Raw genomic sequence first — 27612 nt, 5'->3', positions numbered from 1 at the left:
TTTTTTTTTTTTTTTTTTTTGAGAAGGAGTCTCTGTCGCCCAGGCTGCAGTGCAGTGGTGCGATCTCGGCTCACTGCAACCTCCGCCTCCCCAGTTCCAGCGATTCTCCTGCCTCAGCCTCCCGAGTAGCTGGGACTAGAGGCGCGGGCCACCACGCCGGCTAATTTTTGTATTTTCTAGTAGAGATGGGGTTTCACTATATTGGCCAGGCTGGTCTCGAACTCCTGACCTCGTGATCCGCCCACCTCTGCCTCCCAAAGTGGTGGGATTACAGGTGTGAGCCTCTGCACCCGGCTTAACATCTTCTTCTTTGACTAGGTAATAACTCTACACAGCCAGGAAAGCATTCTGATATCAAAATCCCTCCTGAAGCACTTCCAGCTCATTTTTTCTGTTCTGTCTTCAGAGAAAGAAATCTAGGAGCTAAAGGCCCAGAACAAAACAGCCTAGCTGGTTAATAAACATTTGTGGAAGGAGTGAACTAGAATTTGAACTCAAGACCTTGTAAAAGGGCAAAGCCTCCTCCATCCAACCGAGTCCTACCTAGGACTCTTGCAGGAACCACCTCTCTTGCTCCATATTGTTCTCTCCCTTAATGACCACCTGCTTTGGCACTGGGGAAACCCCTATGTCAACAGAAAGTGGAGATATATTCACTAACTGCTGAATCCAAAACAGGCCACTAATCCAGGATCCCAGAATGTGAATTTTAATTTCAAAAAATTCTGGAGGTTGGAAGGAGGAGTGATCAGGAGAAGGTGTTTACTCTGTTCTAAATACTGAGTGGCGGCTCCCCCTCTCCCAGTCAAAGAAGGAGAAAAGAAGTGAAATGGAAGGGCGAAGAAGCGGATGGACTGTCACAGCTAAGACTCCTAACATAAAAGAATTGCCAAGTTAGGTCAGCAGTTAGATTCAGCAGAAGTATCAGCAGTACCAGCTCCCAGAAAATGCAGAGGCAGAAAGAGATGGCAGAGTCAGAGATGGAGAAAAAAGTGGAAAGAGTAATGGGACTTCCCACCCGCTATCCATCTACCTTTAGCACACATCCCCCTTTTCCCTTCTTGCTGGAAGAACAGACCCAGCCAAGAAATGGCTGCATCTGAGACCCTCGTCACACTCCTACACAGTCCATTTCTGAAAATTTGGGAGCTATCTCCTCCTTATCAACTGAAAATGAAATGGGCTGGAAACTACAAAAGAATTGCAAATTAGGATGGTGCTAAACAGCTCTAATTAGTAAATTAGGATTAGAGCTAAGGAGTTTCCAAATTTAGGCAGGTCTTTAAACTAGAATAGGTGGGAAAGAGGCAAGACGTACATCCAGAGGGCTCTCTCAACATTTCTTGTTAACACAGAGGCACATCCTGCTCTCCCAAGACCCCCTGCTCCTGATTCATTTTAAGGCTAATTCACACAAACACACACACACACACACACACACACAAAGTTATTCATGAAAGAGACATTAAAGTTCATCTACTCTAATTCCCTTCATTTAATAAATGGGAAAACTTCATAGACAACACAGTTTGATGGAAAAAGTAAAAATAAAAATAAATGAGAACTAAACTAACCCAGAAAAATTATATGGTCCCACAGAGAGTAAGCGATAAAACCAGAGCCAAGTCTACTAGCCTTTTTCACTCTGTGGCTCCTTTCACTTTTCTTTAGTCACCAGTCCTGGTGTTTAGCCTCAACCTCATTCCTCTTGTTGCCATACAATCCCATTTCTACCTTGCTGCATCTCTAAAGAGATAAGAATTGGGTATACTTATTCCACTCAGAGGCTCAAAAGACAACTATTCTCTCCCTGTCTTTTCCTCTTGTCCTCAACCCCCACCTTTCCCAGGCTCCTTCTCATTCCTCTCCTTTTCAGCTTCTAAACTGTCCCCTACCCCTAGGAGGCTCTACCTCCTCACTCCTCTAACCCCACAATCCTTTCCAACAAGCTTGGAGTTTGATAGAGACCAAAAATGATGCTTTGGCAGTAGGTGACGGATGGATGTGATCTGCCTCCTACGGGAATGCTATTTAAAGGGGCAGCCTCACAATCCTCTCCTTCCAAAGTGACAAGAGAAAAGTCTGCTCCTCAATCTCTCCAGAGCTGCAAACTCAGCTCAAGTTAACTTCTGACTTCCTCAACCTGCAACCTGGCCTGCTGCTCCTGCTTCCTATTCAAGTGGGAGGGAGAGTACTTGACAACTCATTGAGGTGTGGGGGCTGAAGGGGGATTCATCTTCATCTCCTTTGATGACAGGTACTTAGGAGAAGCAGGAGGCCCTGTGGGGAGGAGGACTGGAAGAACACTCTTCCCCCAACCGCGTGAGTGCATTTCAGCCATGTGCCAGCTTCTTCTCAAAGTCAAACTTTGTTGGAGAAGAACTGATATAAGCATGAGGACCTAAGGTTAAGGAAGCCTTGTCCCTAGCTGGGACCTCCCTCCCTCCTGGATCCTGGTATTCACAGCACAGTTGTTCCCTTCCTGCAAAGCAAAGTGCTACAGGGCATCATCCCCTTGGCCAGGCCCTGGACCTTCTGCACTTTTTTTTTTTTTTTTTTTTTTTGAGACAGGGTCTTGCTCTGTCACCCAGACTGGAGTGCAACGGCATCATCTTGGCTCGCTGCAACCTCTGCCTCCCGGACTCAAGCGATCCTCCCCACCTCAGCCTTCCAAGTAGCCAGGACTACAGGCAAGAGCCACTATGCCCAGCTAATTTTTGTATTTTTTTGTAGAGATGGAGTTTGCCATGTTGACCAGGCTGGTCTCAACCTCCTTAGCACAAGAGATCCACTGGTCTCGGCCTCCCAAAGTGTTGGGATTGCAGGCAACAGCCACCATGCCCAGCTAATTTTTTGTATTTTTGTAGAGACGGGGTTTCACTATGTTGCCCAGAGTGGTCTCAAACTCCTGAGTTCAAGTGATCCACCTGCCTCCCAAAGTGCTGGGATTACAGGGGTGAGCCACCACACCCAGTTCCTTCTGCACTTTGAAGTTGGCCCACCTGCCAACAGAATTGAACACCATGGCAGGGGAGGCAGTGTTTATACTGTCCAAACAAAAGGGAGCACCTCTGCAAGTCTCTTGCCCCAGGCCTTGTGGGAGGAATAATTCCATCTCATTGCTGCAAGCAAGTTAATGGAGATTTTAATGAAAACACTACATTAATGAAAATGCTGAGGCTAGAACCTACTCTGTGCCTGTAAGACAAAACAATTGGGGTGAGATTTTTGATATCCATTCTTTAGTTCCTTTGGGCCTAAGTAAAGCAAACTTACAACCTGGGACACAACTTATTGTGTCCCAGGTTGTAAGAGGACAGAGACCCTCCTGGTAAAGGAAGAAAATTGCCTGAAATGCTGATGGCTCCTGTTACTTTTCTGTCCCTTCACCTCTGGACATTCACTTTTTGCTTCCGGTGGTAAAGGCCATCATGTCCTCACCTTCTCCAATTTGCTCCTTCTAAGGTCTCTGGATTCTAAAACCCAAGTCTTCCCTTGTGAAGAGGCAGACCGGGCAAGTAGAAAAGGTCTAGGACTGAACATCAGACTTGGGTCCCAGTTCTAGTTCTACTGCTAAACATGTGACCTTCATTAAGTCATTTAATATTTCTAAATCTGTTTTCTGACCTGAAATAGGAAAGCCTTCCCTGGCTACCTTGCAGAATTGCTATAAGGATGTGAAAGCACTTTGAAAAAGTATAAGTGGTAGAGAAATACGTGTGCATAATTATATGTTTACAAAAAGATATATCAAATGACAAAATTTTAGAAATAGAGAATATATCTGTGTTACCAGGAGCTAGAGATGGGGAAGGGGGTTGTGGGAGGGGAAAATTGCTATAAAATTGCTATAAAAGAGCAATACGAGGGATCCTTGTGGTGATGGAACTGTTCTGTATCTTTTTTTAAATTATTATTTTATTTTTTGAGACAGAGTCTCACTCTGTCACTCAGCCTGGTGTGCTGTGGCAGGATCTCGGCTTACTGCAACCTCCGCCTCCTGGGATCAAGTGATTCTGCTGCCTCAGCCTCCTGAGTAGTGGGACTACAGGCACGCACCACCACGCCCGGCTAGTTTTTATATTTTTAGTAGAGACGGTGTTTCGCTATATTGGCCAGGCTGCTCTCAAACCCCTGACCTCAGGTGATCCACCTGCCTTGGCCTCCCAAAGTGCTGGGATTACAGGCGTGAGCCACTGCGTCCGGCCTATTCTGTATCTTGACTGTAGTGGCAGATACACAAACCTACATGTGATAAAGCTGTATAGAAATAGATAACACACACACATGCACACACACAGAGAAATGAACATAAGCAAAACTGGGGAAGGAAATCTGAACAAGATCAGTAGATTGTATCAATGTCAGTTATCCTGGTTGTGGCAGTGTACTACAGTTTTGCTAGATGTTACCATTCAGGGAAACTGTAAAGGAAAATAGAATTTCTCTGTATTATTTCTTACAAGTGCAGGTGGATTAACTATCTCAATAAAATTTTCAGTTTTAAAAAAAGGCATTCTGTCTACCCTCCATCCCCCTGCAGCAACTTGTCTTGCTGTCCTCTGGGAGGCTCCTCTTAAGCAGTTCTATATGCAGATGAGATGGAGAAGGGATCTCTATCCCCTCAAGCAGAAAAATATAAGCATATAGAGTAGTTGTTCAGATACTTCTGAGCCTTCTCTTCTTCATCAACTTTACTCTCAGTCTCATAAGCCTGACACTGAATCACCCTTTAGAACATAAGTCCTTCCCATGGCAAGGAAGGATGATTAGCTGATGCACCAAGCAGGATTCTCTATCACTTCCATCCTAAAGAGCAGACAATTGTTACTAAGAAAAATTTGTATGTTGATTATGGGTGCCAAGTTAAGAAAGTATTGACTAAGCCTGGGTCTTCAGAAATAAAAAGCAAACACATGTGCAAAACCCCAAAACAGCTATCAAATAGGCTTAATGAAGGCTGAACGGTTTTTGCTGAAAACCAACAACTGCTTCCCTTTCATCATAAAAATATGGACATGACCCTAATTAATCAACTAGCTAATTATATTTGTCAATTCCAACCACTCTAGACCTGTGACATATATGATCTGTTTCTCCACTTCTCCCTGGCAGTGGATGAACAGATGTGATGCATGGGGGCCACTATCTCCTGCCAAGGAGTTAAGTAAACCTAGTTTAGTGCTATCTTGAATGCCCCAGGCTCTGTGACACTTGAAATTCTAATTAGCGCAGAAAAGGGCTAAGTTGAAACAGCTTGTACTCCCTCAAGGATACCCACTCTCAGGGCCGTACAACCTAATGAGGTCTGTGAAATTTAAGATCCAGAAGAGAAATCCCTGCCTGGAGCAACAGCTGTACTCAGGCTGACAAAAAGATTTGGGGTTAAATTAGTCCCTTCCAATAAAAGGCAGAGTACCCCCAAATGGTACAGGAGGGAAAACCCACCTGAGTCTGGGCCAATCAGTTGTCATGTAAGCTAGAATTGACGAAGACTAACTGACCCTCTGCTCTGGGTTGTGGAGCTATCAAAGCAGGAGGGGTTAAAGCAAGAGAGAACTTGTAACAAACAATGTAGTAGAGTAGGTGGGCAGTGAGTATCTCTGAAGGGCACTTCCTCCTTGCCCCAGTAGGAAATGCAGTCAAGCTGAGGGCAAAGGAAGAGACCCAATGACTCCTTGAAGAGCCCCACAAAGGAAAAGAGGTGCTCCTTTGCTGCTACTCTGCAGTAGGAGCAGGCTGAATGTTTGCCGAACACATTTGAAAAAGGAAGAGAGAAGATAATGGTCCTAATGAATGTGCAGGAGACAATAGCAGCTCCAGTGGGAGGATTATAAGCTCATTATGGTTTAATATGATGATTGATCATCTCTGCCCGCCAGCAACATCCTAAGAATAGTGATGAAGGTCGGAGAGGCCCATGCCTGTCAGAGCTCAAGCTCAAGTCACCAGAAGATAGAAAATATACTTGTACGTTACTCCTTTTTTCATTGTAAAATTCACACATGTGGCCCCACGCCCTAACTTTTTCCATAAACTGTCCTCCATGCTCCCAGCCTGCCTCACTGCTCTACGATTTCTCAGCCCTGGATTGTTCTTCCACAGATCTGTTCATCAACTCTGGCTCCTGACCCTCTCCTTAGTGACCCCACCCCATTCCCACCCCTTAAGAAAGTGACCACAGCTTCCACTATGGCAAGGGTTTAGGAAGGTCCAAACAGCTCTTCAGTGGGTACTGGCAGGCACTCAGTGGCTTCCATTTAGGTGGAAGGCCCGGGACACCTCCCGATAGGCATTTCGAAGCAGGACATAAGGGAAACAGGACTCCAGCATGTCCAGGGTCAGGAAGGATGACTCCTCCACCACCTGGAAGAGATGGGGCCAAGAGATGAGAACCTCAGGTAGGGCATTTGTCTGTGATACCCTGTTCCTTTTGCATAGTTCCCAGGCCCTCTGAGACCCTGAGAGTTACAAATGAACAGGGTTGCAAATCACACCCCCCTCTTCCTCCCTCACTTGGTTTGGCTCCAGAAAGGCAATGTGGCATCTTCAGCTCCATTATCATTGACCTGACCCCCTCATCAGGACTATGTGAAGGGCACAGAAGCAGCAGGCAGGAGAGAACCACTTTCCTAGTGGCAGCAAAACCCATTCTCTCCCATTCTGGATGCTAGATCACATGTGGGTGGGCAGCACACAGATGCCGGTAAAGATGTATAAAAGTGCTAATTACAAAGCTTTGCAGCAAGAAAAACAAACACCACTGCAGGCCACAGAAAGGGGCCTGGAATTCACATGGGTCCTCTTGTGTTGGGCCTCAGTCTCCTCCCTCTCTCAGTACAGTGCTTGGGGAACAGTAAGGATGCTGCATAAAGGAGCAGGCATGATTAATTAGTTTAATTAGAAGCCTGTGTGCTGCGGTAATCCCAGCAGCCCCCACAGCCAAGCAGGAAGGTAGATAAAGATGCCTGGAGAAGAATGAGAGTGGGGGTGAGGGTAAAGATGGGGAGGTGGGTGGACAGGGCATGTTCATGAAGAGCAGCATAACCTAGTGGTGTACTGGAGGGTCCCCATCCCTGAGGAAGGAGCAGGGTGTATTTCCTTCAGTGCCTTCCTTATCCAAGAGGTAATGAGACTAAAAAACACACTCTGGAGAGGTGTCCCATATCCTCTGGCAATTCACACAGATGGGTTCTCCACAATATATCTGGTACTCCAAGTCCTGAAAATTCACTAAGGAAAGAGAATCTACCATATCTACTCTAACGTGTTTCTCTCTCTGAAGTCCTTTCAAGTTTTAAAATGTGTAAGATTTTCCTATTCTCAAACACATGCACACACAACAGCTGCAAAAGAGCAGAAACTGCAGGCTGAAGGAAAGGAAATCTGCTGGTAAAACTGTAGCCCTGATGATAGGTCAAATATCAAAGAATTTCTTGCTAGGCAAGACTTTCAAACCCTCAGCTGGGAAAGAGATGAGCTGTCTTCTCCAAGGTGCTACCCTCAGGTACAGGGAAATGAATAATGACTTCAAGCAAATCCACCGGCCCAAGACTTTCTATTCTCCATAAAGCACAAGAAAATAGCAGGGCTCCCAAGTGGCAGAAGTTTACGGGAGTGGAAACAGCCCTAGAGTGATGGCCAAGAAACTTGGGTTCTAGTCCCAAATCTGCCGTATATTTTAGGGGAGACCTTGATTGTCATCTTTCCCTCCCTATTCTTCAGTTTCCTCATCTTTATGACTTGTAAGTACTGGACTAATTGCCAGGATCTGGTCTGGTTCTGGCATCTAGGATTCCACGATTCTATAAGAGCCATGTCTTTCCCCAGGAAACCTGTGCCAGGAACAGACTGGCAACACTGAGGTGTGGACACGGCCCAGGCTTGACAGCCAAAACAGAAAGACCCCAGGGACAGAAGTGCTGGTCAGAATTTGAGGCTACATGAGTAGCCTCTTAACTCAGAATACAGCTCCTTCACCTTCAGTCATTTCCAATTTCTCTGTGGAAACATTTGCATTTAAATTGCTTTGCAGCAACTAGTCCCTCTAGTTTCTCCCTCCAACAAAAAGTACCTGATCCTAGCTCTGTTCCTGTCACTCTGTTGGCCTCACTGGAAGGCCACAGGGGCAAACACTTTCCACATTTTGGGGTGTTGGAAGGGGTCTAAGCAGAAGGAGGTAAGAATACAGGCGGGTAATACAGAATCCCCTCCAACCTGACAGGGGTGAAAACTACTTGAGGAAGTGAAGAGTCATGCCAAAATAATCCAGAACCTAAAATGAGCAGCAGACAACAGCAACTAACATTTGCTGAGCATCTACTATGTACTAGGCACTTTCACGCATAATATCTTATGGATTTGAACCACTCTATTATAAGGATTATTACCCACTTTTATGGATAGAGAGCCGAAGTCTCAGAAGAGTTCATTGCCTTGCCAAGGCCATGCTGCTGCTCTATGTATGGTGCCCCACATAGCCCACCACCATGGGCACTGCCCTCACTCTGCCCTCATCTACCTCCTCTGCCCTCTTGCCTCACCACACACATCCCACACAAATACCTCCACCCCCAGTCCATTCTCCTCTCTCTCATAATCCTTAACCAGCCCAGCCTAGGCCTTTTTCTGGCTGGAGAAACTAAGGCATAAATACCACTCAGTGCCTGTGTATTTCAAGAAGGAGACCTAGAAAGAATCCCAGGAATCCCTGGCCCCTAGCATTTCTGGGCTTGGGACAAGAATACAGATGGAGGTCCACATACCATATGACTAATTAAATCAAGCTAACAAACTAGTATATTCTGGCTTTCAACCTTCACAATGTACCTCTGTAGTCTTATGGAAGCCCAGGTTTGAATTAAGAATTTTTGGGCTCCTCCAAGCTCTGCACCAGAACAGGGTGAAGGGAAGAAACAAGCTTCCGGCCCAGTCCCCCTTCTCCTCCCACCCTCAGTTAGAGGGATTTTGTGTGCACTTGTAGACTTCCTTATCTGCATATCTAAACTCCAGCCATACGTCCCTTGGGCACTAGAGGTATATCCACCAGTAGGACAGTCCGCCTCAGTAGGAAGAAGTTTAACGCAGGCCCTACAAGTGGGCTGAAGCTGCTTAGCAAAGTATTCTGGGTCCCCAGATATCTCTCGTATGGGCCTCAAGGTGGGGTACAGGCTCTACCCCTTCCCATTGGCCAGAGGAGGGCCCCAGAACACTCTACTAGAGGAAGGCCCGAGGAGGGCCTTTTAAACGCTGGGCCCAGGGCGAAAGCCCTTCCTGTCCATACCTAAGTGCATTACTAACATGGAGAATCAGAGCAAAAGAGTGAGTAAGAGTGCTGGAGAAGGAAACAGGGTCATGAGGAAAAAAACTTTTAAAGTTAACTGAGTCAGAGTTCCCAAAACTTTCTGCCACAGTAGAGAGAAGCCCACAGCTTGGGAAGCAAGGAGAAGAGACAGAAGGAGCTGCCTGATTCATGGCCCACCAGGCTCCCTGCCTTACAGCTTTTTAGCTAAAATCCTTTCCCTCCTCTGAGCCCCCACCCCTCAACCTCTGAGTTCAGCTCTGTGTTATCCAGCACTCTTTTCATAGTACTCTTAAAAACAAGAAATGCAGTGGTAGAAAATTGTCAAGTGAAACCAAACATGTACTGGACAGGTAATTACCAATAAAGGGCACAGCTGCCCTATCAGGTCAGACTCGGGAACATTGCAGGACATGGGCCCAGCCAGCTTAGGGGCCACGAAGGCCCTGTCTTGCAGAAGTCCTTGAAGACTCTACTCTGGGATTATAGGACAAGTTTAGAATGTTAATCAGAATGTGAGGACTAGACTCAGAGGGTTATACGGAATTAAGTCCTTAGTTAATGCTTTTGGGTGACAAGAATGGCAAGGATGCAAAGACCCTAAACAGAAGTCTCCCTCTGGCCCTTCCGCTCCCTGTTCTCAGACCAATTTAAATAAGATACTTACCAAGCGCATGAGCAGAGAAATGGATTCTCGATTTCTGGTTTTAAGCTTGTCAGTCTCCTGGCCCAGCTGCAAGAGGCTGACAGAGGCCACCTGTAAGGGAAGAATTTTTAAAGCAGATTTTTATAGAGGTCAGTATCAAACAGCCTCAGGCTGCAGGAAGTTAAGAAAAGATCAAGGAGAGAGTTAAGAAGAAGTGCTAGAATGTTCCTGAAGACTCAGGGTGGGAAAGTGGCAAATCTCCTAGGTTTCAGAGATACATGTTGCCTATAAGCCAGCCTGGATCTCACTGACCTCCCAGTGCAGACAACAGGTTGCCAGGAGTGCTAGGGGAGAGATTGCAAGGGGCAGGGAAACAACCTAGAGCAAAGGCAGGTGATGTATGCCAGGAGATTAACCTCTCTTTTCCTTGGCAGCCTCCAGACACCACTGTCATCAGGCTGTTTACGGCTGACTCCCCATCTGACTAGAGGCAGTGAGCCTCTGATTCAGATACAGCACTCGCTCATGGTATTCTCCAGTCAACTCCCAAATGGCTGTCATCTCCATCATCCCCAAACCCCCAGAGGATCAAAGAAGAAACATGATTCATTGTATCCCAGGCCCAGGTGACCTGCATTTAGCAAACAAAGAGGATAAAAGGGAAGGCAAGGGTGGGGGATTCCCTTCTCACCCTTTCTCAGAGATCTGGTGTGAATCCTCTTTGCATTTAAGATGCTCAGAGCCAGGTCTACCTGGTTGGGTGCCTCAGCTTAAATAGAGACACACCAACCAAGCTTATGATCCCTGACATGTACTTCTCAGGATGAGGATATAATTCCTGAGAGAACAATATGATCCGCTGTGTTTCCTCCTAGAAGGAGACAGATGAGGCCCTGGTTCTTATATCGGGACCATACTTTGCAAAGAAATAAGCTCTCTGTTACTGAGAATGCTCAAGCAGGCAGAGGGGAATGGACCATGTATCAGAAGTATATGAACAAAATTCCTCCATGGAGGATTTAGAATGGAAAATTCTAGGGCCTATTGTATTTGTTCTAAGTTTTCCCAGAAGCAAAACTAAGATCCATGGTGAGAGTTACAGGAAATCAAATTTTGGCTAAAATTTTTAACATTTTTTTCGAAGAAATTGGATATGACCTACAGTGGAATCTGCTGCCTAGTTTTAAGTTCCAGTCCCTAGAAATCTAGACCATTGGTTCTAGTGAGATCCCCAGACAAGCACCATCAAGATTACCTGGGAACAGAAATGCACATTATTCAGCCCCACCCTAATCTACTAAGGTAGAAACTCTCCAGGTGATTCTGATTTACATTAAAGTTTGAGAAGTAGTCATTGATCATTTGTCCGTACAGAGTTAGAAAGGGCCTTAGAGATGATAAAACTCAGTGTCTCTACAACTTGAATGTGCATCTGATCTCCCAGAGGCCTTATTAAAAACACAGAGGCCTAGATTTACCCTATAATATTCTAACTCAGTAGGTCTGGTGTAAAGATCAGGAATCTGTATTTTAACAAGCTCCCCAAGATATTCTGATGCATACCAAGGTGCACGGATTTGGTTTAATCTGAATTCATGGGTTCAGTTTAATCTCACTGTTTTATACATGAAAATACCGAGGCCCCAAAATCTTGGCACTTCAGAGGTCACACAACTACTTAATGGCAGATCAAAAATCAGAACTCAGATTTTCTGACTCTTTGTCCAATGATCTTTCCAAATATTCAAGCAGAGGCTGAAACATCCGCTGTTAGGAAATTTAGAAGAAACTCTTGCCTTTCACATAGCAGCTTCTCACTCTTTACTGAATGAATTAGGTGGGAAGTTAGACTCAAAAGCCTGTTCAATGATAATTGTCTACAGATTTAAGTCAAACCAATTCCAGCCCTTTGCAATCTTCCATTCTTTATAACCTAGACCCACTCACCACCAGAAATTCCTTGAGGTGAGTTTCAATGTTCTTGTTGTAGAGCGTGAAGAGGGCAGCAGACACCTGGATGATGGCTTTGGTCAAGCAATGAATATTGTTGTTGTAACCTAGGTTATTAATGATATAGATGGAGAGAAAAAAGAGGAAATGACAAAGTAAGCCACTCCAGGATGACCCAAACTGGTAATTTCTCATGTTTTCAGGCTGAGCCACCAGGATTTGACACCAAAAGGATGAGAAGGCATTTTGAGATTAGAGGCAGGATATTCCTATGAAATCTTATTGAAATCGAATTATGCATAGTTCATTTTCTCATTCTGAAGTGTTTTTGTTTTTGTTTTTCAGGGTAAGACAGGGTCTTGCTCTGTCACCATGCTGGAGTGCAGTGGCACAATCATGGCTCACTACATCCTTGACCCCTTGGGCTCAAGCCATCCTCCTACCTCAGCCTCCCAGGTAGCTGGGACTACAGGCCACCCTGCCTGGCTAGTTTGTTTATTTTTGTAGAAACAGGGTTTCACCATGTTGCCTAGGCTGGTCTGGAACTCATGGGCTCAAGTGATCTACCCACCTCACCTTGGCCTCCCAAAGTGCTAGGATTACAGGCATGAGCCACCGTGTCCAGCCTTCAAGTGCTTTTTGAAATAGAACTTTACACCCAAGTCAGAAGTCTATATTTTGCAGTGTCTCTGTCTCCTCTCTCTACCCCAGGACACTAACTTGAATAGCACTGGTGTCTCAAACCAACCCCTTACTTACCATCCTTCTCAATGCTATAAAAGGAAGAAGGGTCAGTGGCAAGGAGTGGGAGAGAAACTGCCAGAAAGATCAAGAGCAGGCAGGCCACCTTATATTCCTCCTCAGGAGATGAAGTATCTGGTGAGAGGGAAAAAGGAAAAGAGGAAAAGTGAATAAAGTCAGCAAACAGGAGTTATCTGTTACAGGGGTCCTACTTCACAGAATTGCTGTGAGGATCACAGGAGAAAATATCTATGAAAACACTTTATAAAGCCCTATGGGCAAGTTATTACTTAATTTTCCTGAAGAAACAGGACTAGCATCCACCTATAGTGAAGGGCCTGAGTCCTGGAGGCCTCCCTGGCAACAGGGCAGAACTTTCAGCCAAGGGCTCTGCTGATGCACAATGCAACCCTAGGATGCCTGTCCACTGCCTGATAGGGTAGAGAGGCAGGAAGAAGACAAAAGGTTCTCACCCACCATGAAAGAAGAAGAAGGGTAAGTCTGGCCATTTTGAAAGGCCTTAATCCTAGCCCCTTGGTTCATCCTGTTCTGAGTGTGTATAGGTATGAATGTAATCAGAGGAAATGTGTAATGGAAAATATAAGTGTTAAGTGTGAGATGGGAAGAAATAAACAGTGTCAAGGTGATTATGTGGAGGGAGAAAGCACAAAATCACTATGGGGAATTTGGGTGCTATACCACACAACCCACTATTTTGTATGTTCTCTCATTGTTTCATTTGCATTAATCTTATTTTCCCAACCAGATTGTAAATGCCTTTGAGCACTTGCAGAGCACCAAACAGACTCTCACTTAGTACTTTTTAGCTGACTGGTAGATCAACTAGTTGGAACCTGAGAATGTAGATCAACTAGTTGAAACCTGAGGATAAATCTAAATCGCCTATGTAAGTATTTTCTGAAGGTTAGGGTCTTTCCTTCACTCCCAGCTTATATCCTCTGAATATATAATCTCAAATAAAGGCTCCTTTGACACTGACATTTTTTCACCCAAAATAAGGCCCAAGCCCTCCTTTCCCAAATCTTGCCCCCTTTCTCCAATCTTACCAGCTTTCAGATTAGCAATGGCAGCCACCAAGGCTGGGTCAATGTCACAGCCCACACCTGCAGCAGATGCCAGCTCAAAGATACTCAGGGTCACCTGGAGAGAAGAAAATAACATTCTAGAGAGGATTCACAGGACACAATGGCTCGACAGAAGGAATGCGTAGCCAGGACTCTTGGATCACAGATTTAATTTTTTTTTTAAAGATACTTTTATATATATGTAGAGAAAGAGAGAGAGTCTTGCTATTTTGTCCAGGCTGGTTTCAAACTCCTAGGCTCAAGAAATCCTCCTGCCTCAGCCTCCCAAAGTGCTGGGATTACAGGCATGAGCCACAGTGCCCAGCTAATCATAGATTTTAAACTTCTGGCTTATTGTCATCTTTTCTATATATTCCCTTCATAGCTCTCCCTATCCTGCAGGGAAAATAACCCTTTGGGACACTCCATCGTACAAATTTACTTTCTCAACTTCATTTTCCTAAATACTTCCTTTATTCGGTGCTGCCAGGATAATTTATTCACTGTCCCCAAACTACAACTTCCTCTCCCATACTCTGGTTCAGGGGCTTCCCTCTTTTGAGGGTCCTTTTCTCTCCTCTATTTATATCTATGTTACGTCCATCCCTTAGATCTCATCTTCTCTGTGAAGCGCTACCTGATTACTTCAGCCCAAAGCCATCTTTTCCCTCCTTACGTTGGTACCACTGACTTAGCATTGATCACACACAGCATCTGGTGTTAGTTATCTTTTTAGATAGAATGCAAGACTCATCTCCTTATCTTGCCAAATAGATAGCTTTTTAAAACCTCATGGCATAGTGAAGGGAGAAAAAAGCTTTGGAGTAAGACAGATCTGGGTTCAAGTCCTAGCAACACCACTTATTAAGTGTGTGACCTTGACTAAAAGTTACTTAATCTCTTTGATCCCTCATTTTCCCATCTATAAAACTGGCATAATAACATTTACACAACATAGTCGTTGTTAAGATTAAATTAGACCACACATCGACCCTAGTGACTAACAGAGAAAATGTGATGCCTTTACATCCTCTTCCTTTATCTTAAAGTCAGGAGTTTTGCATTTCTCTTTACCTTCTCTAGTGTTTAACATAATGCTGAGCACATAGAAGGCATTCAATAAATATTGATTGATTGATACCTGAATCTCTCATTGTACTTACAATCAGGTTCCCAGGACACAGCCCCAAGCCCCTACTCCCATATTAAGTATCTAGACCCCTTTTTAGATTTAAAAAAATGTTTTTTGAAAGAACAAAGATAATTGTTTTAATACTGGACAACTAAATATCTTATGCAAGTAATCCCACAGACTGGCCAGAGCGATGGCTCATGCCTGTAATCCCAGCACTTTGGGAGGCCAAGGTGGGCGGATCACTTGAGTCCAGGAGTTGGAGAAAAGCCTGGCCAACCTGGTGAAACCCTGTCTTTACTAAAAATACAAAAATTAGCCAGGTGTGGTGGCATGAACCTGAAGTTCCAGGAGGAACTCGAGAGGCTGATGCATGAGAATTGCCTGAATCCAGGAGGTAGAGGTTGCAGTGAGCTGAGATCGCACCACTGCACTCCAGCCTGGGCAACACAGCGAGACTGTCTCAAGAAAAAAAAAAGAATCCCACAGACATACCAACATACACACACTTTGCCTGTGGTACTGATACGGAAGCCAAATCTTTGCCACCTTCTGTTCTGCCCTTATTTAAATCCTAAATGACCATTTGTGGAACCACGGCCTCGGAGATAAGGAACCTGGTTCATGAGGTTTTCTGAAGGAAGAAAGGGATGGTTGAAGGGATTTTATCTTTTCTTCTTCAATCTTCTTGCTCCTCTGAGGCAGTAACAGCATCTCTGATGGACAGGCCATCCTCCCTCTCTGCCCCTACCTGCTTATTTTCACAGGCAGGCAGAGCCTAAAGATTGGAGCTACCCAGGAGATATCAGCTAGACAAGCTCCTGACAGCCTAGAGCATTTGGACCAACATCAGCAGGTGCCAGAAACCCAGGCTCAGCTTAAAATCAAAGATCTTTCAAGAGGGGCAGCTATCCCAGTGAAACACTGCCCCCTCACTGCCCCCACAGTCACTTGCCCTTCATGATTTTAGGCAGATAGAGGGGGAAATTTCACAACTCTTTTGATCTCAAAGTAAGGAAGATTTTCTTAACACATAACTTTAATTCTTCCTGCTAACCAGTTTCCTCTTAACACAGACCACTCTCCGTTAAAGGAATCAATTATAAGAGAAGGAGCCTGCCCTATGCATTTGAAGGATTCTATTCCTAGGCTTTAGCTGTATTTCCTGCCATAGCATACTTCTTAGTTCCAGATGATTCAAAAGACAAGATGACTCAAAGGTGGGAGATGGGTGGGAAATGGATGCTTAACTTATATTGTATACGGAAGCCCTTCTTTCTCTCACCATCTCCTGTAGTAAATGGGGGTCTGAGGCAGGTGATACAGACATAGAGGAACCAGAAAGCTTAAGGATGGGAGGAAGAAAAGGCCAGGAAAAGAAAAGACTGAGGGCAGGCAGGGTGGGTGGGAATGAAAGGAACAAATCTTCCTACAAACAGTACCTAACCTCAAGACTAAAGAGCGGACTTGTTTGCACATAGTTTATCTAATTTGCACAGTGCTCATGTCAGGTGAAAACCTACAGATACTATCCCAGGTCTTACCCCTCCCCCTCCAGTAATGTCTCCCCAACCCTCATAGTGTCTCCCAGCCTCCCACTTCTCTCCATCCCCCTACATCTTGCCAGCTCTGCTCTTTCTCTCCAAGAATATGCATCTGACCAGTTTTCCTATTCAAACCCTCGCCCTTATCCCTATGGTGTTCTTCAGAACCCGCTCTCCCTTACAAGATCCTAGCTACCTCCTTTTCAACAACAAAAGTCTCCTAATTAGATTCTACTTTGCACTCCTCCATACCTTGATGTCTGTGTCTGGAGTGACAAACTCCTTCAAGCCCTCAATGGGACCCATAAGAAATGGGCAGTGGGAGGAGAAAACCTGGAGGAAAGAGAAGATAAATGAGTCCACAAGACTATGACCAATGCCTTCAAAAATGTGTAGAAATTAAAAAAAAAGGAGGGGCACTCAACTTAGATAAGAACCTAGCCAGCTTTCCAAGCCATTCCTCTCCTTATGCCTCTAGGTTTCCTAAGCTCATTTATTCCTAGGTATCTTCTAGGATCTCTGCCAAATTACGCTCCCCCTTCTCAATGCTCACCAACACCTTCTGAAGCAGAAGTTAAAACTGATTCCCGCAATACTTCCACAACTTCTCATACAAACCCTACCCACAGAGGTATCTGTGACTCTGTGACAGACCCCTCCCCACCAACTCACCTCCCGAAGTCCCTCTTGGGACATGGCCCTGAAACTGAGGATAACCCCAATGATGGTCATGCGCTTTAGCACATTTTCAGCCCCTGAGGAGAAAGAAGCGTGTTAGAAAAGATAATTCAGAGAGGGATTGGTGATGATTTCGATTCTACAGACCCAGCCTAGCCTCCAGATTCCTGAAAACCCTGTCATCTGCAATGTGATTCCACAGCTCCTTCTCACTACGGGGGAAGAGGATGCTTACCTGTCAGCTGGGGCAGCAGGGAAGCCATCAAGTCCGGCTTACTAAAGTTGGATCTGATCTGAACAAGTATGTCCATGTTTTCCACCACCAGCTTCTGCAGTCCAGGAACACAGAGACATTAAGCAGGAAAAGAAGAGACCAATGTTACATCTTTCCCCCCAGTCTCCTATATCCACCCTCTTTCCTCAGGGTAGGATCTTTTCCCCAAGGGATTGTTTCCATAGTACCTTCAGCTCCACAATCTGAGAGGTCACATGCCACATCAGGTTTTCACTCAGGAACTTCATGCCATAGGGGCCCAGGAGTTCAGCCAAGGCCCGCATCTCTGGAACAGAGTTACAGAGGCCCCAGATGGGACTCAGAAGGCACTGGAGTATTTGTACAACAGCTAAAGGGTAATTTGAATATTTAAAATGTTTTCCAGCAAGGAAAGAAAATGAGACATCAAGGAGCAAAAATGGCCTAAAATCCTACATTCAAGTGACAAATCTGGCAAGTCCATGAGACATTTACCCTCTCTCCACTGGTACTCACACCAAGACTTACCACAAATGATAATTAATTCTTTACTTTCCTATAAGAATCTATACTTTCCCGTGTTCCTTTATATGACACTTGGGTTTTACTCTTGCTGTACTAGCTATACTAGTTTTATTAGATGTAAGACCTTATGTCATTGAACCTCTCTGAGCCTGGTTTACTTCTCTGTAAAATGAGGATATGAATATCTGCCATGAAGAACTCACAGAATTGATGTGAGAGTAAATAAGATGCATTATAAAAACTTTGGAAAATATATGGATAAAGGATTATTATGATGATGTTATGAGTCCTCTGAATTATGTGGCATAGGAAGGATCATCATGGTTTTACAGACAAGGGGGTTAAGTGCTTGTCCAAGGCCACTCAACCACAGCAGGGGCTGGTACTGGAAGCCTAGTGCAATGTCTTACTGCCCCTTACTGCATCCCAGCAGGTACAACTATTTCCTCATCTAAGATCTGATGTTTTTTGTATGTTTTTCCCTTTACTTCCCTTACTTAGTGTCCCACTGTCCAAATTTTCCTCTCCTTGAGCTACCTTTTCTTTTTTCATAATCAACACACATCCCCCAGAGTCTCAGTTCTTTATTCCTCTAAATCCTTCTTTTCTCTAGTCAGTCCCAGTGCTTTATCCCTTGCCATCCAGCCTGCTCTGGCCCTTTGTGAATTAAATAAAGCCTGCCCAGGGAAATCCCATGTTAGAAACACTAGTGACAAATCCAGATAGGAAGGAGCTCTAGCTATGATCTCTGGCTGTGGGCCATCCCAGCAGGGAAAACCATGAAATACCAGAAGTAACAACAACAAGAGACCAGTAGAAGAAAGGCAAGGTTAATATCGCTAATAAGAGTTCAGAGAGAAATGGAAGTCAAGGCTCCACACTCAAGTCTTTCAAGGCAGGACCAGTGATCTCCACCTTCATCAATGACAGAGGAAATGGAACTGGTCACAGCCACTGACACAGAGTCTTGTCCGCAGTAGATGTTAGACATTTTTAGAGTCAACCTGTTTTAATAGGAAGAACTGAGCTCAGAACTATGAAAGGATTTCCTGACCGATCAACTTGGATAATGCCGCAATGGCTGACAGAGAGGAAGAGGAGCTGAATCGCCCTCTGTAGCTGACGGAAAGGAGACACACTGATCTACCAGTTTGGATCTGCCAAAGCTCCTTACTCCAGTCTTCTCTACCCCCAGCTAGCAACCCTAGGGCATCCTTCTCTTTCCATCTATCTATTTTTGCAGTAGCATTGCCCCATCACTATGGCAACCCAGGGAAATTGGGGTGGGGGTGGTAGAAGGGGGAATCAGCATTACCTCCTGCTGCTTGTCATTTGTCAGCAAGACCTAAAGCTGATTTTAGAGGCTGCCTACAGTTTGTGGGTAGAGTTGATGAGAAAGGGACATCTGAAACCTGCAGCAGGTAAAGCATAGGGTCAGCTTACTGATGGAGGCGGGATGATGGGAAGGAGGCAGAACTGGAAAACAGAACTGTGTACTTTGGCTTTCTTAGCACCCCCCAAAGAAGAAGACTGGAGAGGAGAGCATCACTGGAACATCTTCTCCTTGTCCCAGATACTATGCAGCATCCCTGATTTATATGGAGGTGAGAGGAAGGAGAAAGAAGTAGGATAGTTCATGAATTAGTTGGTAAAAACAAATTTATTAAAAAGGATCTGTATGGTTTCAAACCCTCTTGAGAAAGGGAAAGGCTTCCCATCTCATTCACTACACACTCCTTACCTGCCTCCCCCTAAGACACAAAAGCACTTCTAGACACTGGAAGGCAGCACTGTATAGTGCTTAAGCCCCCAGGTCCTGGAGTTTGACTGCCTGGAGTTGAACTCCAAGTCCTACTATTTATGAATGTGTGGACTTAGGCAAGTTCCTTAAACTCTCTGTGTCGCAGTGTCCTCATCTGAAAAATGGGAATAAGTGTATCTATTATACCTCAAGGCTGTTATGAGGATTAAGTGAGTTAATATGTATAAACACTTAGAACTTAGCCCACAATAAATGCTATGTATCATCTCATCATCATTATTATTAAACATCAGCAATCCAAACACTGGCTAAGACTCTAAAATATATCCCTAAAGCATAAGACGCTGGCTGGGCGCGGTGGCTCATGCCGGTAATCCCAGCACTTTGGGAGGCTGAGGCGGGCAAATCACGAGGTCAGGAGATCGAGACCATCCTGGCTAACATGGTGAAACCCCATCTCTACTAAAAATATATATATATAAATTAGTCCAGCATGGTGGCATGTGCCTGTAGTCCCAGCTATTCGGGAGGCTGAGGCAGGAGAATTGCTTGAACCCGGGAGGCGGAGGTTGCAGTGAGCCAAGATCGTGCCGCTGCACTCCACCCTGGGCAACAGAGCGAGACTCCATCTCAAAAAAAAAAAGAAGAAGGAGAAGAAGAAGATGCCGTGACAGCAGACCACTATTTAATAATTCCAAACAGGAGAATGTCCTCCTTACACTTTATCCCTTACCCTTCACTATTAGGTTGATGCAAAAGTAACTGTGGTTTTTGCAATGAAAATTAATTGCAAAAATTACTTTTGCATCAACCTAAATACATGTCCTAGTCTTTTATTCTCTGTGCATTGAAGGAAGGGCTCAGCTCCTCGACAAGAAGATCAGGCCCTGAGCTCACCAGAGATGTCAGAGAACTCCTCTGCACTGAAGTTCTGCTCCCCTTCTCTGGGCAGGCTGATGAAGGCCTGCATGGCTGGGGAGAGGACGATGGTCCCACTGCTTGCCTGTCTAAGCAGACTTTCCAGGTACCTACAGGGTTGGCCAAGAAAACATAGATTAGGGTCCAATCCCTTCTCCCTACCAGCATTCCCTACTACTACCACTGAGCTCAGAAAGAAAAACTCTGCAAAAGACTGGGGTAGGGAGAAGAAACTCAAAGAAGATGGCACAGTGTTCCAATTAACACCCCAAGCTGTTGAATCAGAAACAACTGGCAGTACTGGAATTCCACTTCGCCTCTAACCTGGAGGGTATTTTGCTATATCGTCAAATGCAATAGCATGCACTCCCCTCCCTCAACCACTGCTCTTTTCCAACAGCTGTAATCCCCTCACCCATACCCTCTGTCAGGTAAGACAGGCTCAATCTGGCAAGAAAAAAGTCACTACTTAATTAGACTCCTTTGAAATATACTCTCAAACCTCCTGGGCAAAGAGGTACCTGTGAGCACAGGTCATCAGTCTCCAAATATTTCCTCCTGACCTCTGGGCAAACTTAAAGGAGCTAGGCTACAGCCAATGTGGGTAGAGGAGGGCTTGACCAACCTGCCTCTCCCAGGCACTTGCTCTGGGTCTGTATCTAATAGACATCACAAGCTAACTGCCAGTGGGCCAAACCCAGTCGAACTTTTTTTTTCCTTTGAATTTATGCTGAAAAGGCTGACAGGGGAAGAGGGGCTGAATCACCTTCTCTGGCACCTATGGAAAATTCTTTGTCAAAATTTTGAAACAGATTTTTACATAAAAAATAAGGATTTAGTAGGGCAGCAATCAGGTGGAGCTAAGCGGTGGCTGTTCCCTTTAGAGGGGTATTCTCTCTCCAACTCCTGAAAGTCTCTGCCTGGCCCATGGGGCACATCCATTTACCTTTCCTGCCTGGCCCCAACTGGCATTTGCATTTGCAAACTTTGTTTCACCTTGTTCTGGGGGGGTTCTTCTTGGCAGCCTGTCACCTACTGAGCTGATTTTGGGTTAAGAGCGCCACCCAGTGGCTTGGGGAGGTAGAAATTCAGCTCCTTTCCATTCCTTAACATGTCAAAGGAAACAGTGCTGATTCCCACCTTCTCCAGTTGCAGGGAGGAGGCCCCCTTCTCTATTAAGAACAATAGTCACATCTGAGGACAAGGAGACGTTCCAGAGAGATGGTAGTAGGCAGATGGTTTTCAGAAGGAGAAGTGAGGGCAAAAAGAGAAATAAGAGAACTTTGGAAAGAGAAAGAGAGATCATTTGAAATTGAAACAGTAAGAATCCAAAAAAGAAAGGTTAAGAACTGGATATTAGAGGGAAAAGGTCAAATAACTGCAGGGTATGCCGAAGGATGTTCCAGTGAAGGTGAGAAGGAAACTTCGTGGTGGACAGAAGGGGATCTGGGCTTGTCTCAGGTTATTGCTCCATTCCTCAAGGAGAAGCAACCCTCCATTTTGGAGTCTATGACCCTAGGAGCTAAAATGCTCGGGCCCTGAGGTCCTACCATGTAAAGGAAAAAGTGCCAACACAAAGTAAGGCAGTGGGAAAGCCTAAGCAACACTGACCAGTTTGTGTAGAGAGTGGTGATTGTCTGTTCCCCACAGGAATCCAGTGGTTGTGTCTGCTGCAGGAGGGCGTTGCGGATGACTCTGGAAGCATCTGCACCCAAAAACTGGGCCAGTGACTGTATGAAACCAATGTATGCTTTGACTCCTGCCAACAGCTCAGAAGGCCGTACGATCTCCTGGGTCGTGGCATTGTAGCCAGCCAGCCACACAATGGCTCTAGGTGACAGAAATAAAAAATAAAAAATAAAAATAAAAAAATAAAAAAATTAGAATTACAATCACAATGGTAAATACAGTAACAATTGTTGAGTGTATACTGTGTTCCAGATGCTGTGCTAGGATTTTACTACACATATTATCTCATGTAAACCTCATAGTAACCTAATAAGCTAGAGATAGTTATTATCCTCATTTTTATAGATGAGGAAACTGAGACACAGAGATAATAAATCATTGCTGAAGACCACACAGCTGGCAGTGGCAGAGCTGGGACTTGATTCCAGTAACATTTGATCCCTAATTACTGTGCTTTTCTTCCTCCTCTGGAGAAATAGCTCAGGTAGTAGAAGACCTGGGCTCTCTAATTCCAACTAACTCTACCTGAGAGTTCACACCCTCTGCATTCCCAGTGCCAGTATTTATCTTTTCTCCTTGAAAAGAATTACTTCTGATCACTGCTAGAAATGGAAAACCATGCTCAGAAATCCTTGGAAGTATAGTATAATCCTGAGTAGCCATGGCACGCCAGGGATGAATAGAGATCATGTGTGGCTGGCATGCAGCTATAGGCAACATTAGAGGGGTAGAATAACTATCCACACTATATTATTGTAGGGGCACCCCAGCAAGACCCCTCACCACTGGACCCCCAATTCCTTTCAAAATACCTCCCCCAGGTATCTGAGATTTCACAGTTAGAGTCAGTCCTCTGACTAAGGACTTTTTTCCTTAAAATGTAAACCACAGAGGAAAGAGGTAGTTTTTCGTTTGTTTTGTGTTTTTTAGCAAAATGCTTATGGCAGGGGAGGGGATGGGAAAGGGGGTGCTGGTCTGCTCCACAAATGAAAGGAAAAAGGCTCTTAAGTACCACTTGAGGGAAAATAATACAGAAGGGACAGACTAAGGGCAAGACTAATCTAATTAAAGTTAACACTGAGGCCAAACCTCTAGGCCAGCCTTAGGGCTTTGGGAACAATGATGTCAGTGAAGCAAGTATCAGAGATTATTCAGGTAAAACTTGAATGTCACACTCATGCTGCTCCAGGGCCTGGAAACCACCACCAGCATCTGAAGGCTTGCACATGGGCCATTATCAAACTGTCATCTTCCTGACATTGTGTATGCAACTGAGACACTTTCTTCCTTATAGTTAATGTGTATGTAATGAAAAGAAACTAATTTAACTTCACCCAAGCAAAAACCTCAATTGAAAAATAAATTTGCTTCTCTGACAATCAAAACATAGATTCATAACTGGTTTCCTTGCTTCTGTCCTTGCCCCTGCTAATGTAGCCAGAGTAAAATATTGAGTCAAGTCTAATCATTACAGCTTTGCACAAAACCTGCCAAGGCTCCCCATCTCCCATCTCACTCAGAATAAAAGCCGAAGTCTTACAATGACATATAAGCGCATACACAATCTGCCACTTTTCTGACCTCCCTCACCTTACATGCTACCAGTCTCTCCCAGGCTCATAGTGCTGCAGACACACTGTCTTTCTCCATGTCCCTTGAACCTAGAAGGCATGTTCGAACTTCAGAGCCTTTGCACTTGCTGTTTCCTCTGCCTAGAACGCTCTTTCCCCAATAGTTACATGCCTGGCTTTCTCAGTGTCCTCACAGGTTTACTCAAATGTTACTTTCTCAAAGAGGCCTTTCCTGGCCACTCCATCTAAAACTGCAACACCTACTTCTGCCGCCACCACCACCAGCACCAGCACCACACATACTTCCTATCTCCCTTTCCCGCTTTATTTTTCTGCTTGGCCCTTATCACTATCTAATCTACTATGTATTCTGCTTTCTTATTTTGTTTAGCTATCTTCCCCACTAGAAATAAGCATGGAGGCAGAGGTTTTTATTTGTTTCGTATATTGCTGTATAAACAGCTTTTAGAATACTCCTGACACACAGCAGGTGTTCAATAAATATTTGTTGAATGAATGAATAAGCTACATACTCCAAAAGAAAACACAGAAGTGTTGAGACTTATTCATAATAATTCTTCCTCCCATTCACCCACTTGCAGACTGTAGTGCCCAATTCCAGTGTAAAGGGGTGTGCCTCTTACTTTACGGGGCAATGGAGTGAGGGGCAAAGTGGAGGCAAGGGATGTATTTTATTAAAGCCTAACATATGTCAGGAGCTTTGCACTCATTACTAACTTTAATTCTCTACCAGTTCTCAATTATGGGTAATTCTGAACTATCCATAAGTAAGGGAAATGCCATTATCCTTGCTTTACAAGGAAGGAAACTGGTTCAAATAAGTTGGACGATCTGCTCCAATGTCTTAGCTAATGACCAGGTTGTCAACACAGGTCTGCTCACTGCAAAGGCCTTGCTCATTCTACTAAACCAGTGGTTTCAATTTTGGGTGTTCATCAAAACTACCTATAGAGGTTTGGGGTTCCTTTTGTTTGCTTTTAATAGAGATGCTTGGGACCTATGCTAGACTGACTGCAACAGAGTCTCCACCGTGTGGCATGACCACCAGGATGAATGTAATGGGGCCCAACTTTGAGGACCACCATACTACACATAGAGGTATATGGTATGGTATGAGGACTACTGTCCAAAACAGAGGACAAGGAAAGAGTGATACCTGTTGAGTCTGGCCTCCAGGTGGCTGCTGAGGTACTCAGAAGGGAAGATAGTATGTTCAAACACGGAGAAACTGTATACATGATTCATTGTCAGTGCCAGTTCTGTCAAGTTGAGGTGTAGCTTGTCCATGCTAGAAAGTAAAATGAGCCTGGATTACAGGTCTGGCACTGCCTGCTAATGTCTAGGAAGGACGTGTTGGGCCCATGACCCAGTTTCTAGGGATACTCAGCCTAGAAGAGTACACATTGATGTAGACTTCAAAGGTAAAGGAGGAAATTCACATTTAAGTGCTTTTCCATGGCCCTCATTCCCCACCATGACTTGCGCTCTTTTTTTTCTGTGTCACCTTCCCTCTTTCCTTTCCTGCCTTCTTTGATGCAGTACCCAGCTGGCCGTCTAGGGCCCAGGTCCTCACTTGGTGACAATGCTGCGGTTCTTCCGGTGACTCTCAGCTCCTGGCTTGTCCCTCTCGGGCTCTCCTTTTCTGGGAGTCTGCCTCTGCTTCCTGGTTTTCTTGTTCTTGGCTTTGCTGATCGTAGTGGCACAGTGCTTAGGTAGAAGCTTCAGAAACAAACACACATAAATGGAGAAAGGAGATTTGTTGCTAAAACGGCATCTGACAGTTATAAAAAGGTTGTTGTCCATTGTTGTCTGTTATTTTGTCTTTCTGCCTTCCTCTCTCTTTCCTTCCACACACCTCTTTCTTTAATGGGGGCCTATTCAGAATGTGCTCACCTCTTTCAGGTTTCATAAATATCTCTGTGTGTACAGGCTCTAAGTCTCAAGATGGCAGTGTCTTTCAGGGATCAGAGCCTCACTCCCACACCCACATCCTGAGAGAAACTTTCTTAATGGAAAAACTCAAGTATAAAGAACAAGATCTAAAAGTCCCACTCAATTGTGCTTTGCAGGGTCTTCCAACGTAGGAAAACAGTTATTTTTTGCTAGATGGAACAATCATCTCACGTACTACATTCCTTCCTATTCTATCTCATGAGACAATTACCCACATCACCACAGCCCTCCAAAGATTTGGAGTTCACAACGTGGCCAGCATTGTCTTTCCACTTTTTTTTTTAACATCATACTTCTTGCTAATTAGCTTAAACATCAACCAGGCATCTCTGGTCTTCACTCAGACATCCTAGTCAGGCATCTCCTTCAAGGTGACTGGAATTCTCTCCATTTACTCCAGAGCTGCTGAGCATGAGCAGGGCATGCCTGGAAGCTCCTCAGTTGAAATCATTCTGAGAGCAGCATAAGACCCACACAAGGAAACCAGTTTTGTTACTTTATAGTCATGCCTTCTTTTTTTAAATCCAAACTCTTGGCTGTTTCAAAAAAATCAAGTCCCCCTTGATGGAAAAAGATGTGTCAACCCTGAGATTATGCAAAAGATTATGTGTCTGTAGCAGATTCTGAAAGCAGTTCCAAAATATGTAATTCCACTAGTAATGGCAATGCCACTAATTATTTACTCAGAATGTTAACTTTAGAAAGCCTATACTCATTTGGTTGCAAAAGTTCTGGTATGTGTGAAAATTATTCACATCATGTTTCAGTCATCCCTGAGACAGCACTGAGCAAATCTCTTTACCAACGTTCTTGCATGTAGTAGTTATTCATATTGACTGATGATCTCTTCTTGGCTTTCTCAGTCTTTTGGCTGAGATTAAGCATACTGAGTAATGAATATACCTGCAATTGTACTCATATGCATATCTTCTTGCATTAATTATTTAAATTTCTTTCAAACATGTATTTATACCCCCTTTTCTCTTAAACTGGGACATTCCCCAATGGCAGGAATTGTGTACCTTCCTTCTGGGTCCCCACCCAAAAACCCAGCACAGGGTTTTGTGCCCAGTAAGTATCAACTAATATAACAGGTAACATTTATTGAGTGCTTTATGTCAAATATTAAATGTACTCTATTTAATCCTTATGACACTTCTGTGAAGAAAGTATTTTTATCCCCATTGTACGTAATTTGCATATGAAAAATAAAAAGGTTAAGTAATAATGTAACTGTGCATCTGTATACACACACACACATACACACACTCCCCTTTACCAAGCCTGACTCAAACCCAGGAAAGGTGGGTAGTCTGGAAAACCCAAAAGACTCCACGGCAACAGCAAAACAAGTTTCTCATTTTCAAATTTTCTGAAATTTAGGTTGAACTAATTATGACGAGGGGCTAAGAGTCAGTCAAGGGAGGAGAGGGAAAAAATAAGAAGAAAAATGCAAGAAAGCAGCCTTGAGGATAAACACAGAAGAGGTGCTTCAAAATGTCCAGATAGCCACAGATTAGGATGCAGATAGACGGAAAGATGAGACAAGACAGGTGACCTGGGGGCCACTGTCCTTAGTATGTGTACACAGGGCAAAGAGAGGAGGGGTAAATTAGAAAGTTAACTCATCTCTCAGAACTCTTCAAGTGAGAGCACAGATTTTGTTGGAGTGCAGCTGTTCAAATAAGAGTATTTTTAGACACTTCTATCCAGTCCTAAGGGAGGAAAGACTGAAGGGACTATACTAAGAAAAGAATTCTGCCATAAACTCAAGTACAGAAAGGCCCTAGCCCTACTTCAGAGGAAGAGTTACTGAGCTTGGCATCTGAGAGGGAAACAAAGT

The 27612-nt window shown here is 44.4% G+C and overlaps 1 protein-coding gene across 1 annotated transcript in view; it reads right to left on the bottom strand.

Moving 5' to 3' along the window:
- Positions 1-12: 12 nt before the first annotated feature.
- The window catches only part of NCKAP1L (NCK associated protein 1 like), a 52831-nt gene continuing 25231 nt past the window's right edge, over positions 13-27612 (bottom strand). Inside the window, exons 20-32 of the mRNA XM_054445206.2 lie at positions 25390-25535; positions 24973-25104; positions 22147-22365; positions 20515-20645; positions 17540-17637; positions 17313-17406; positions 17072-17154; positions 16652-16732; positions 13706-13799; positions 12657-12773; positions 11895-12004; positions 9969-10058; positions 13-6366 (exon numbers count right to left, since the gene is read on the bottom strand). Of these exons, the coding sequence (XP_054301181.1) occupies positions 6247-6366; positions 9969-10058; positions 11895-12004; positions 12657-12773; positions 13706-13799; positions 16652-16732; positions 17072-17154; positions 17313-17406; positions 17540-17637; positions 20515-20645; positions 22147-22365; positions 24973-25104; positions 25390-25535 (1515 nt within the window). The 3' untranslated portion in view covers positions 13-6246. The remainder of the gene's footprint in view (positions 6367-9968; positions 10059-11894; positions 12005-12656; positions 12774-13705; positions 13800-16651; positions 16733-17071; positions 17155-17312; positions 17407-17539; positions 17638-20514; positions 20646-22146; positions 22366-24972; positions 25105-25389; positions 25536-27612) is intronic.

The sequence above is a fragment of the Pongo pygmaeus genome, chromosome 10 (assembly GCF_028885625.2).
Source record: "Pongo pygmaeus isolate AG05252 chromosome 10, NHGRI_mPonPyg2-v2.0_pri, whole genome shotgun sequence".
Taxonomy (NCBI): Eukaryota; Metazoa; Chordata; class Mammalia; order Primates; family Hominidae; genus Pongo; species Pongo pygmaeus.
Note: the sequence above shows the minus strand (reverse complement) of the source record. Positions and strands in the feature narration are given on the sequence as shown.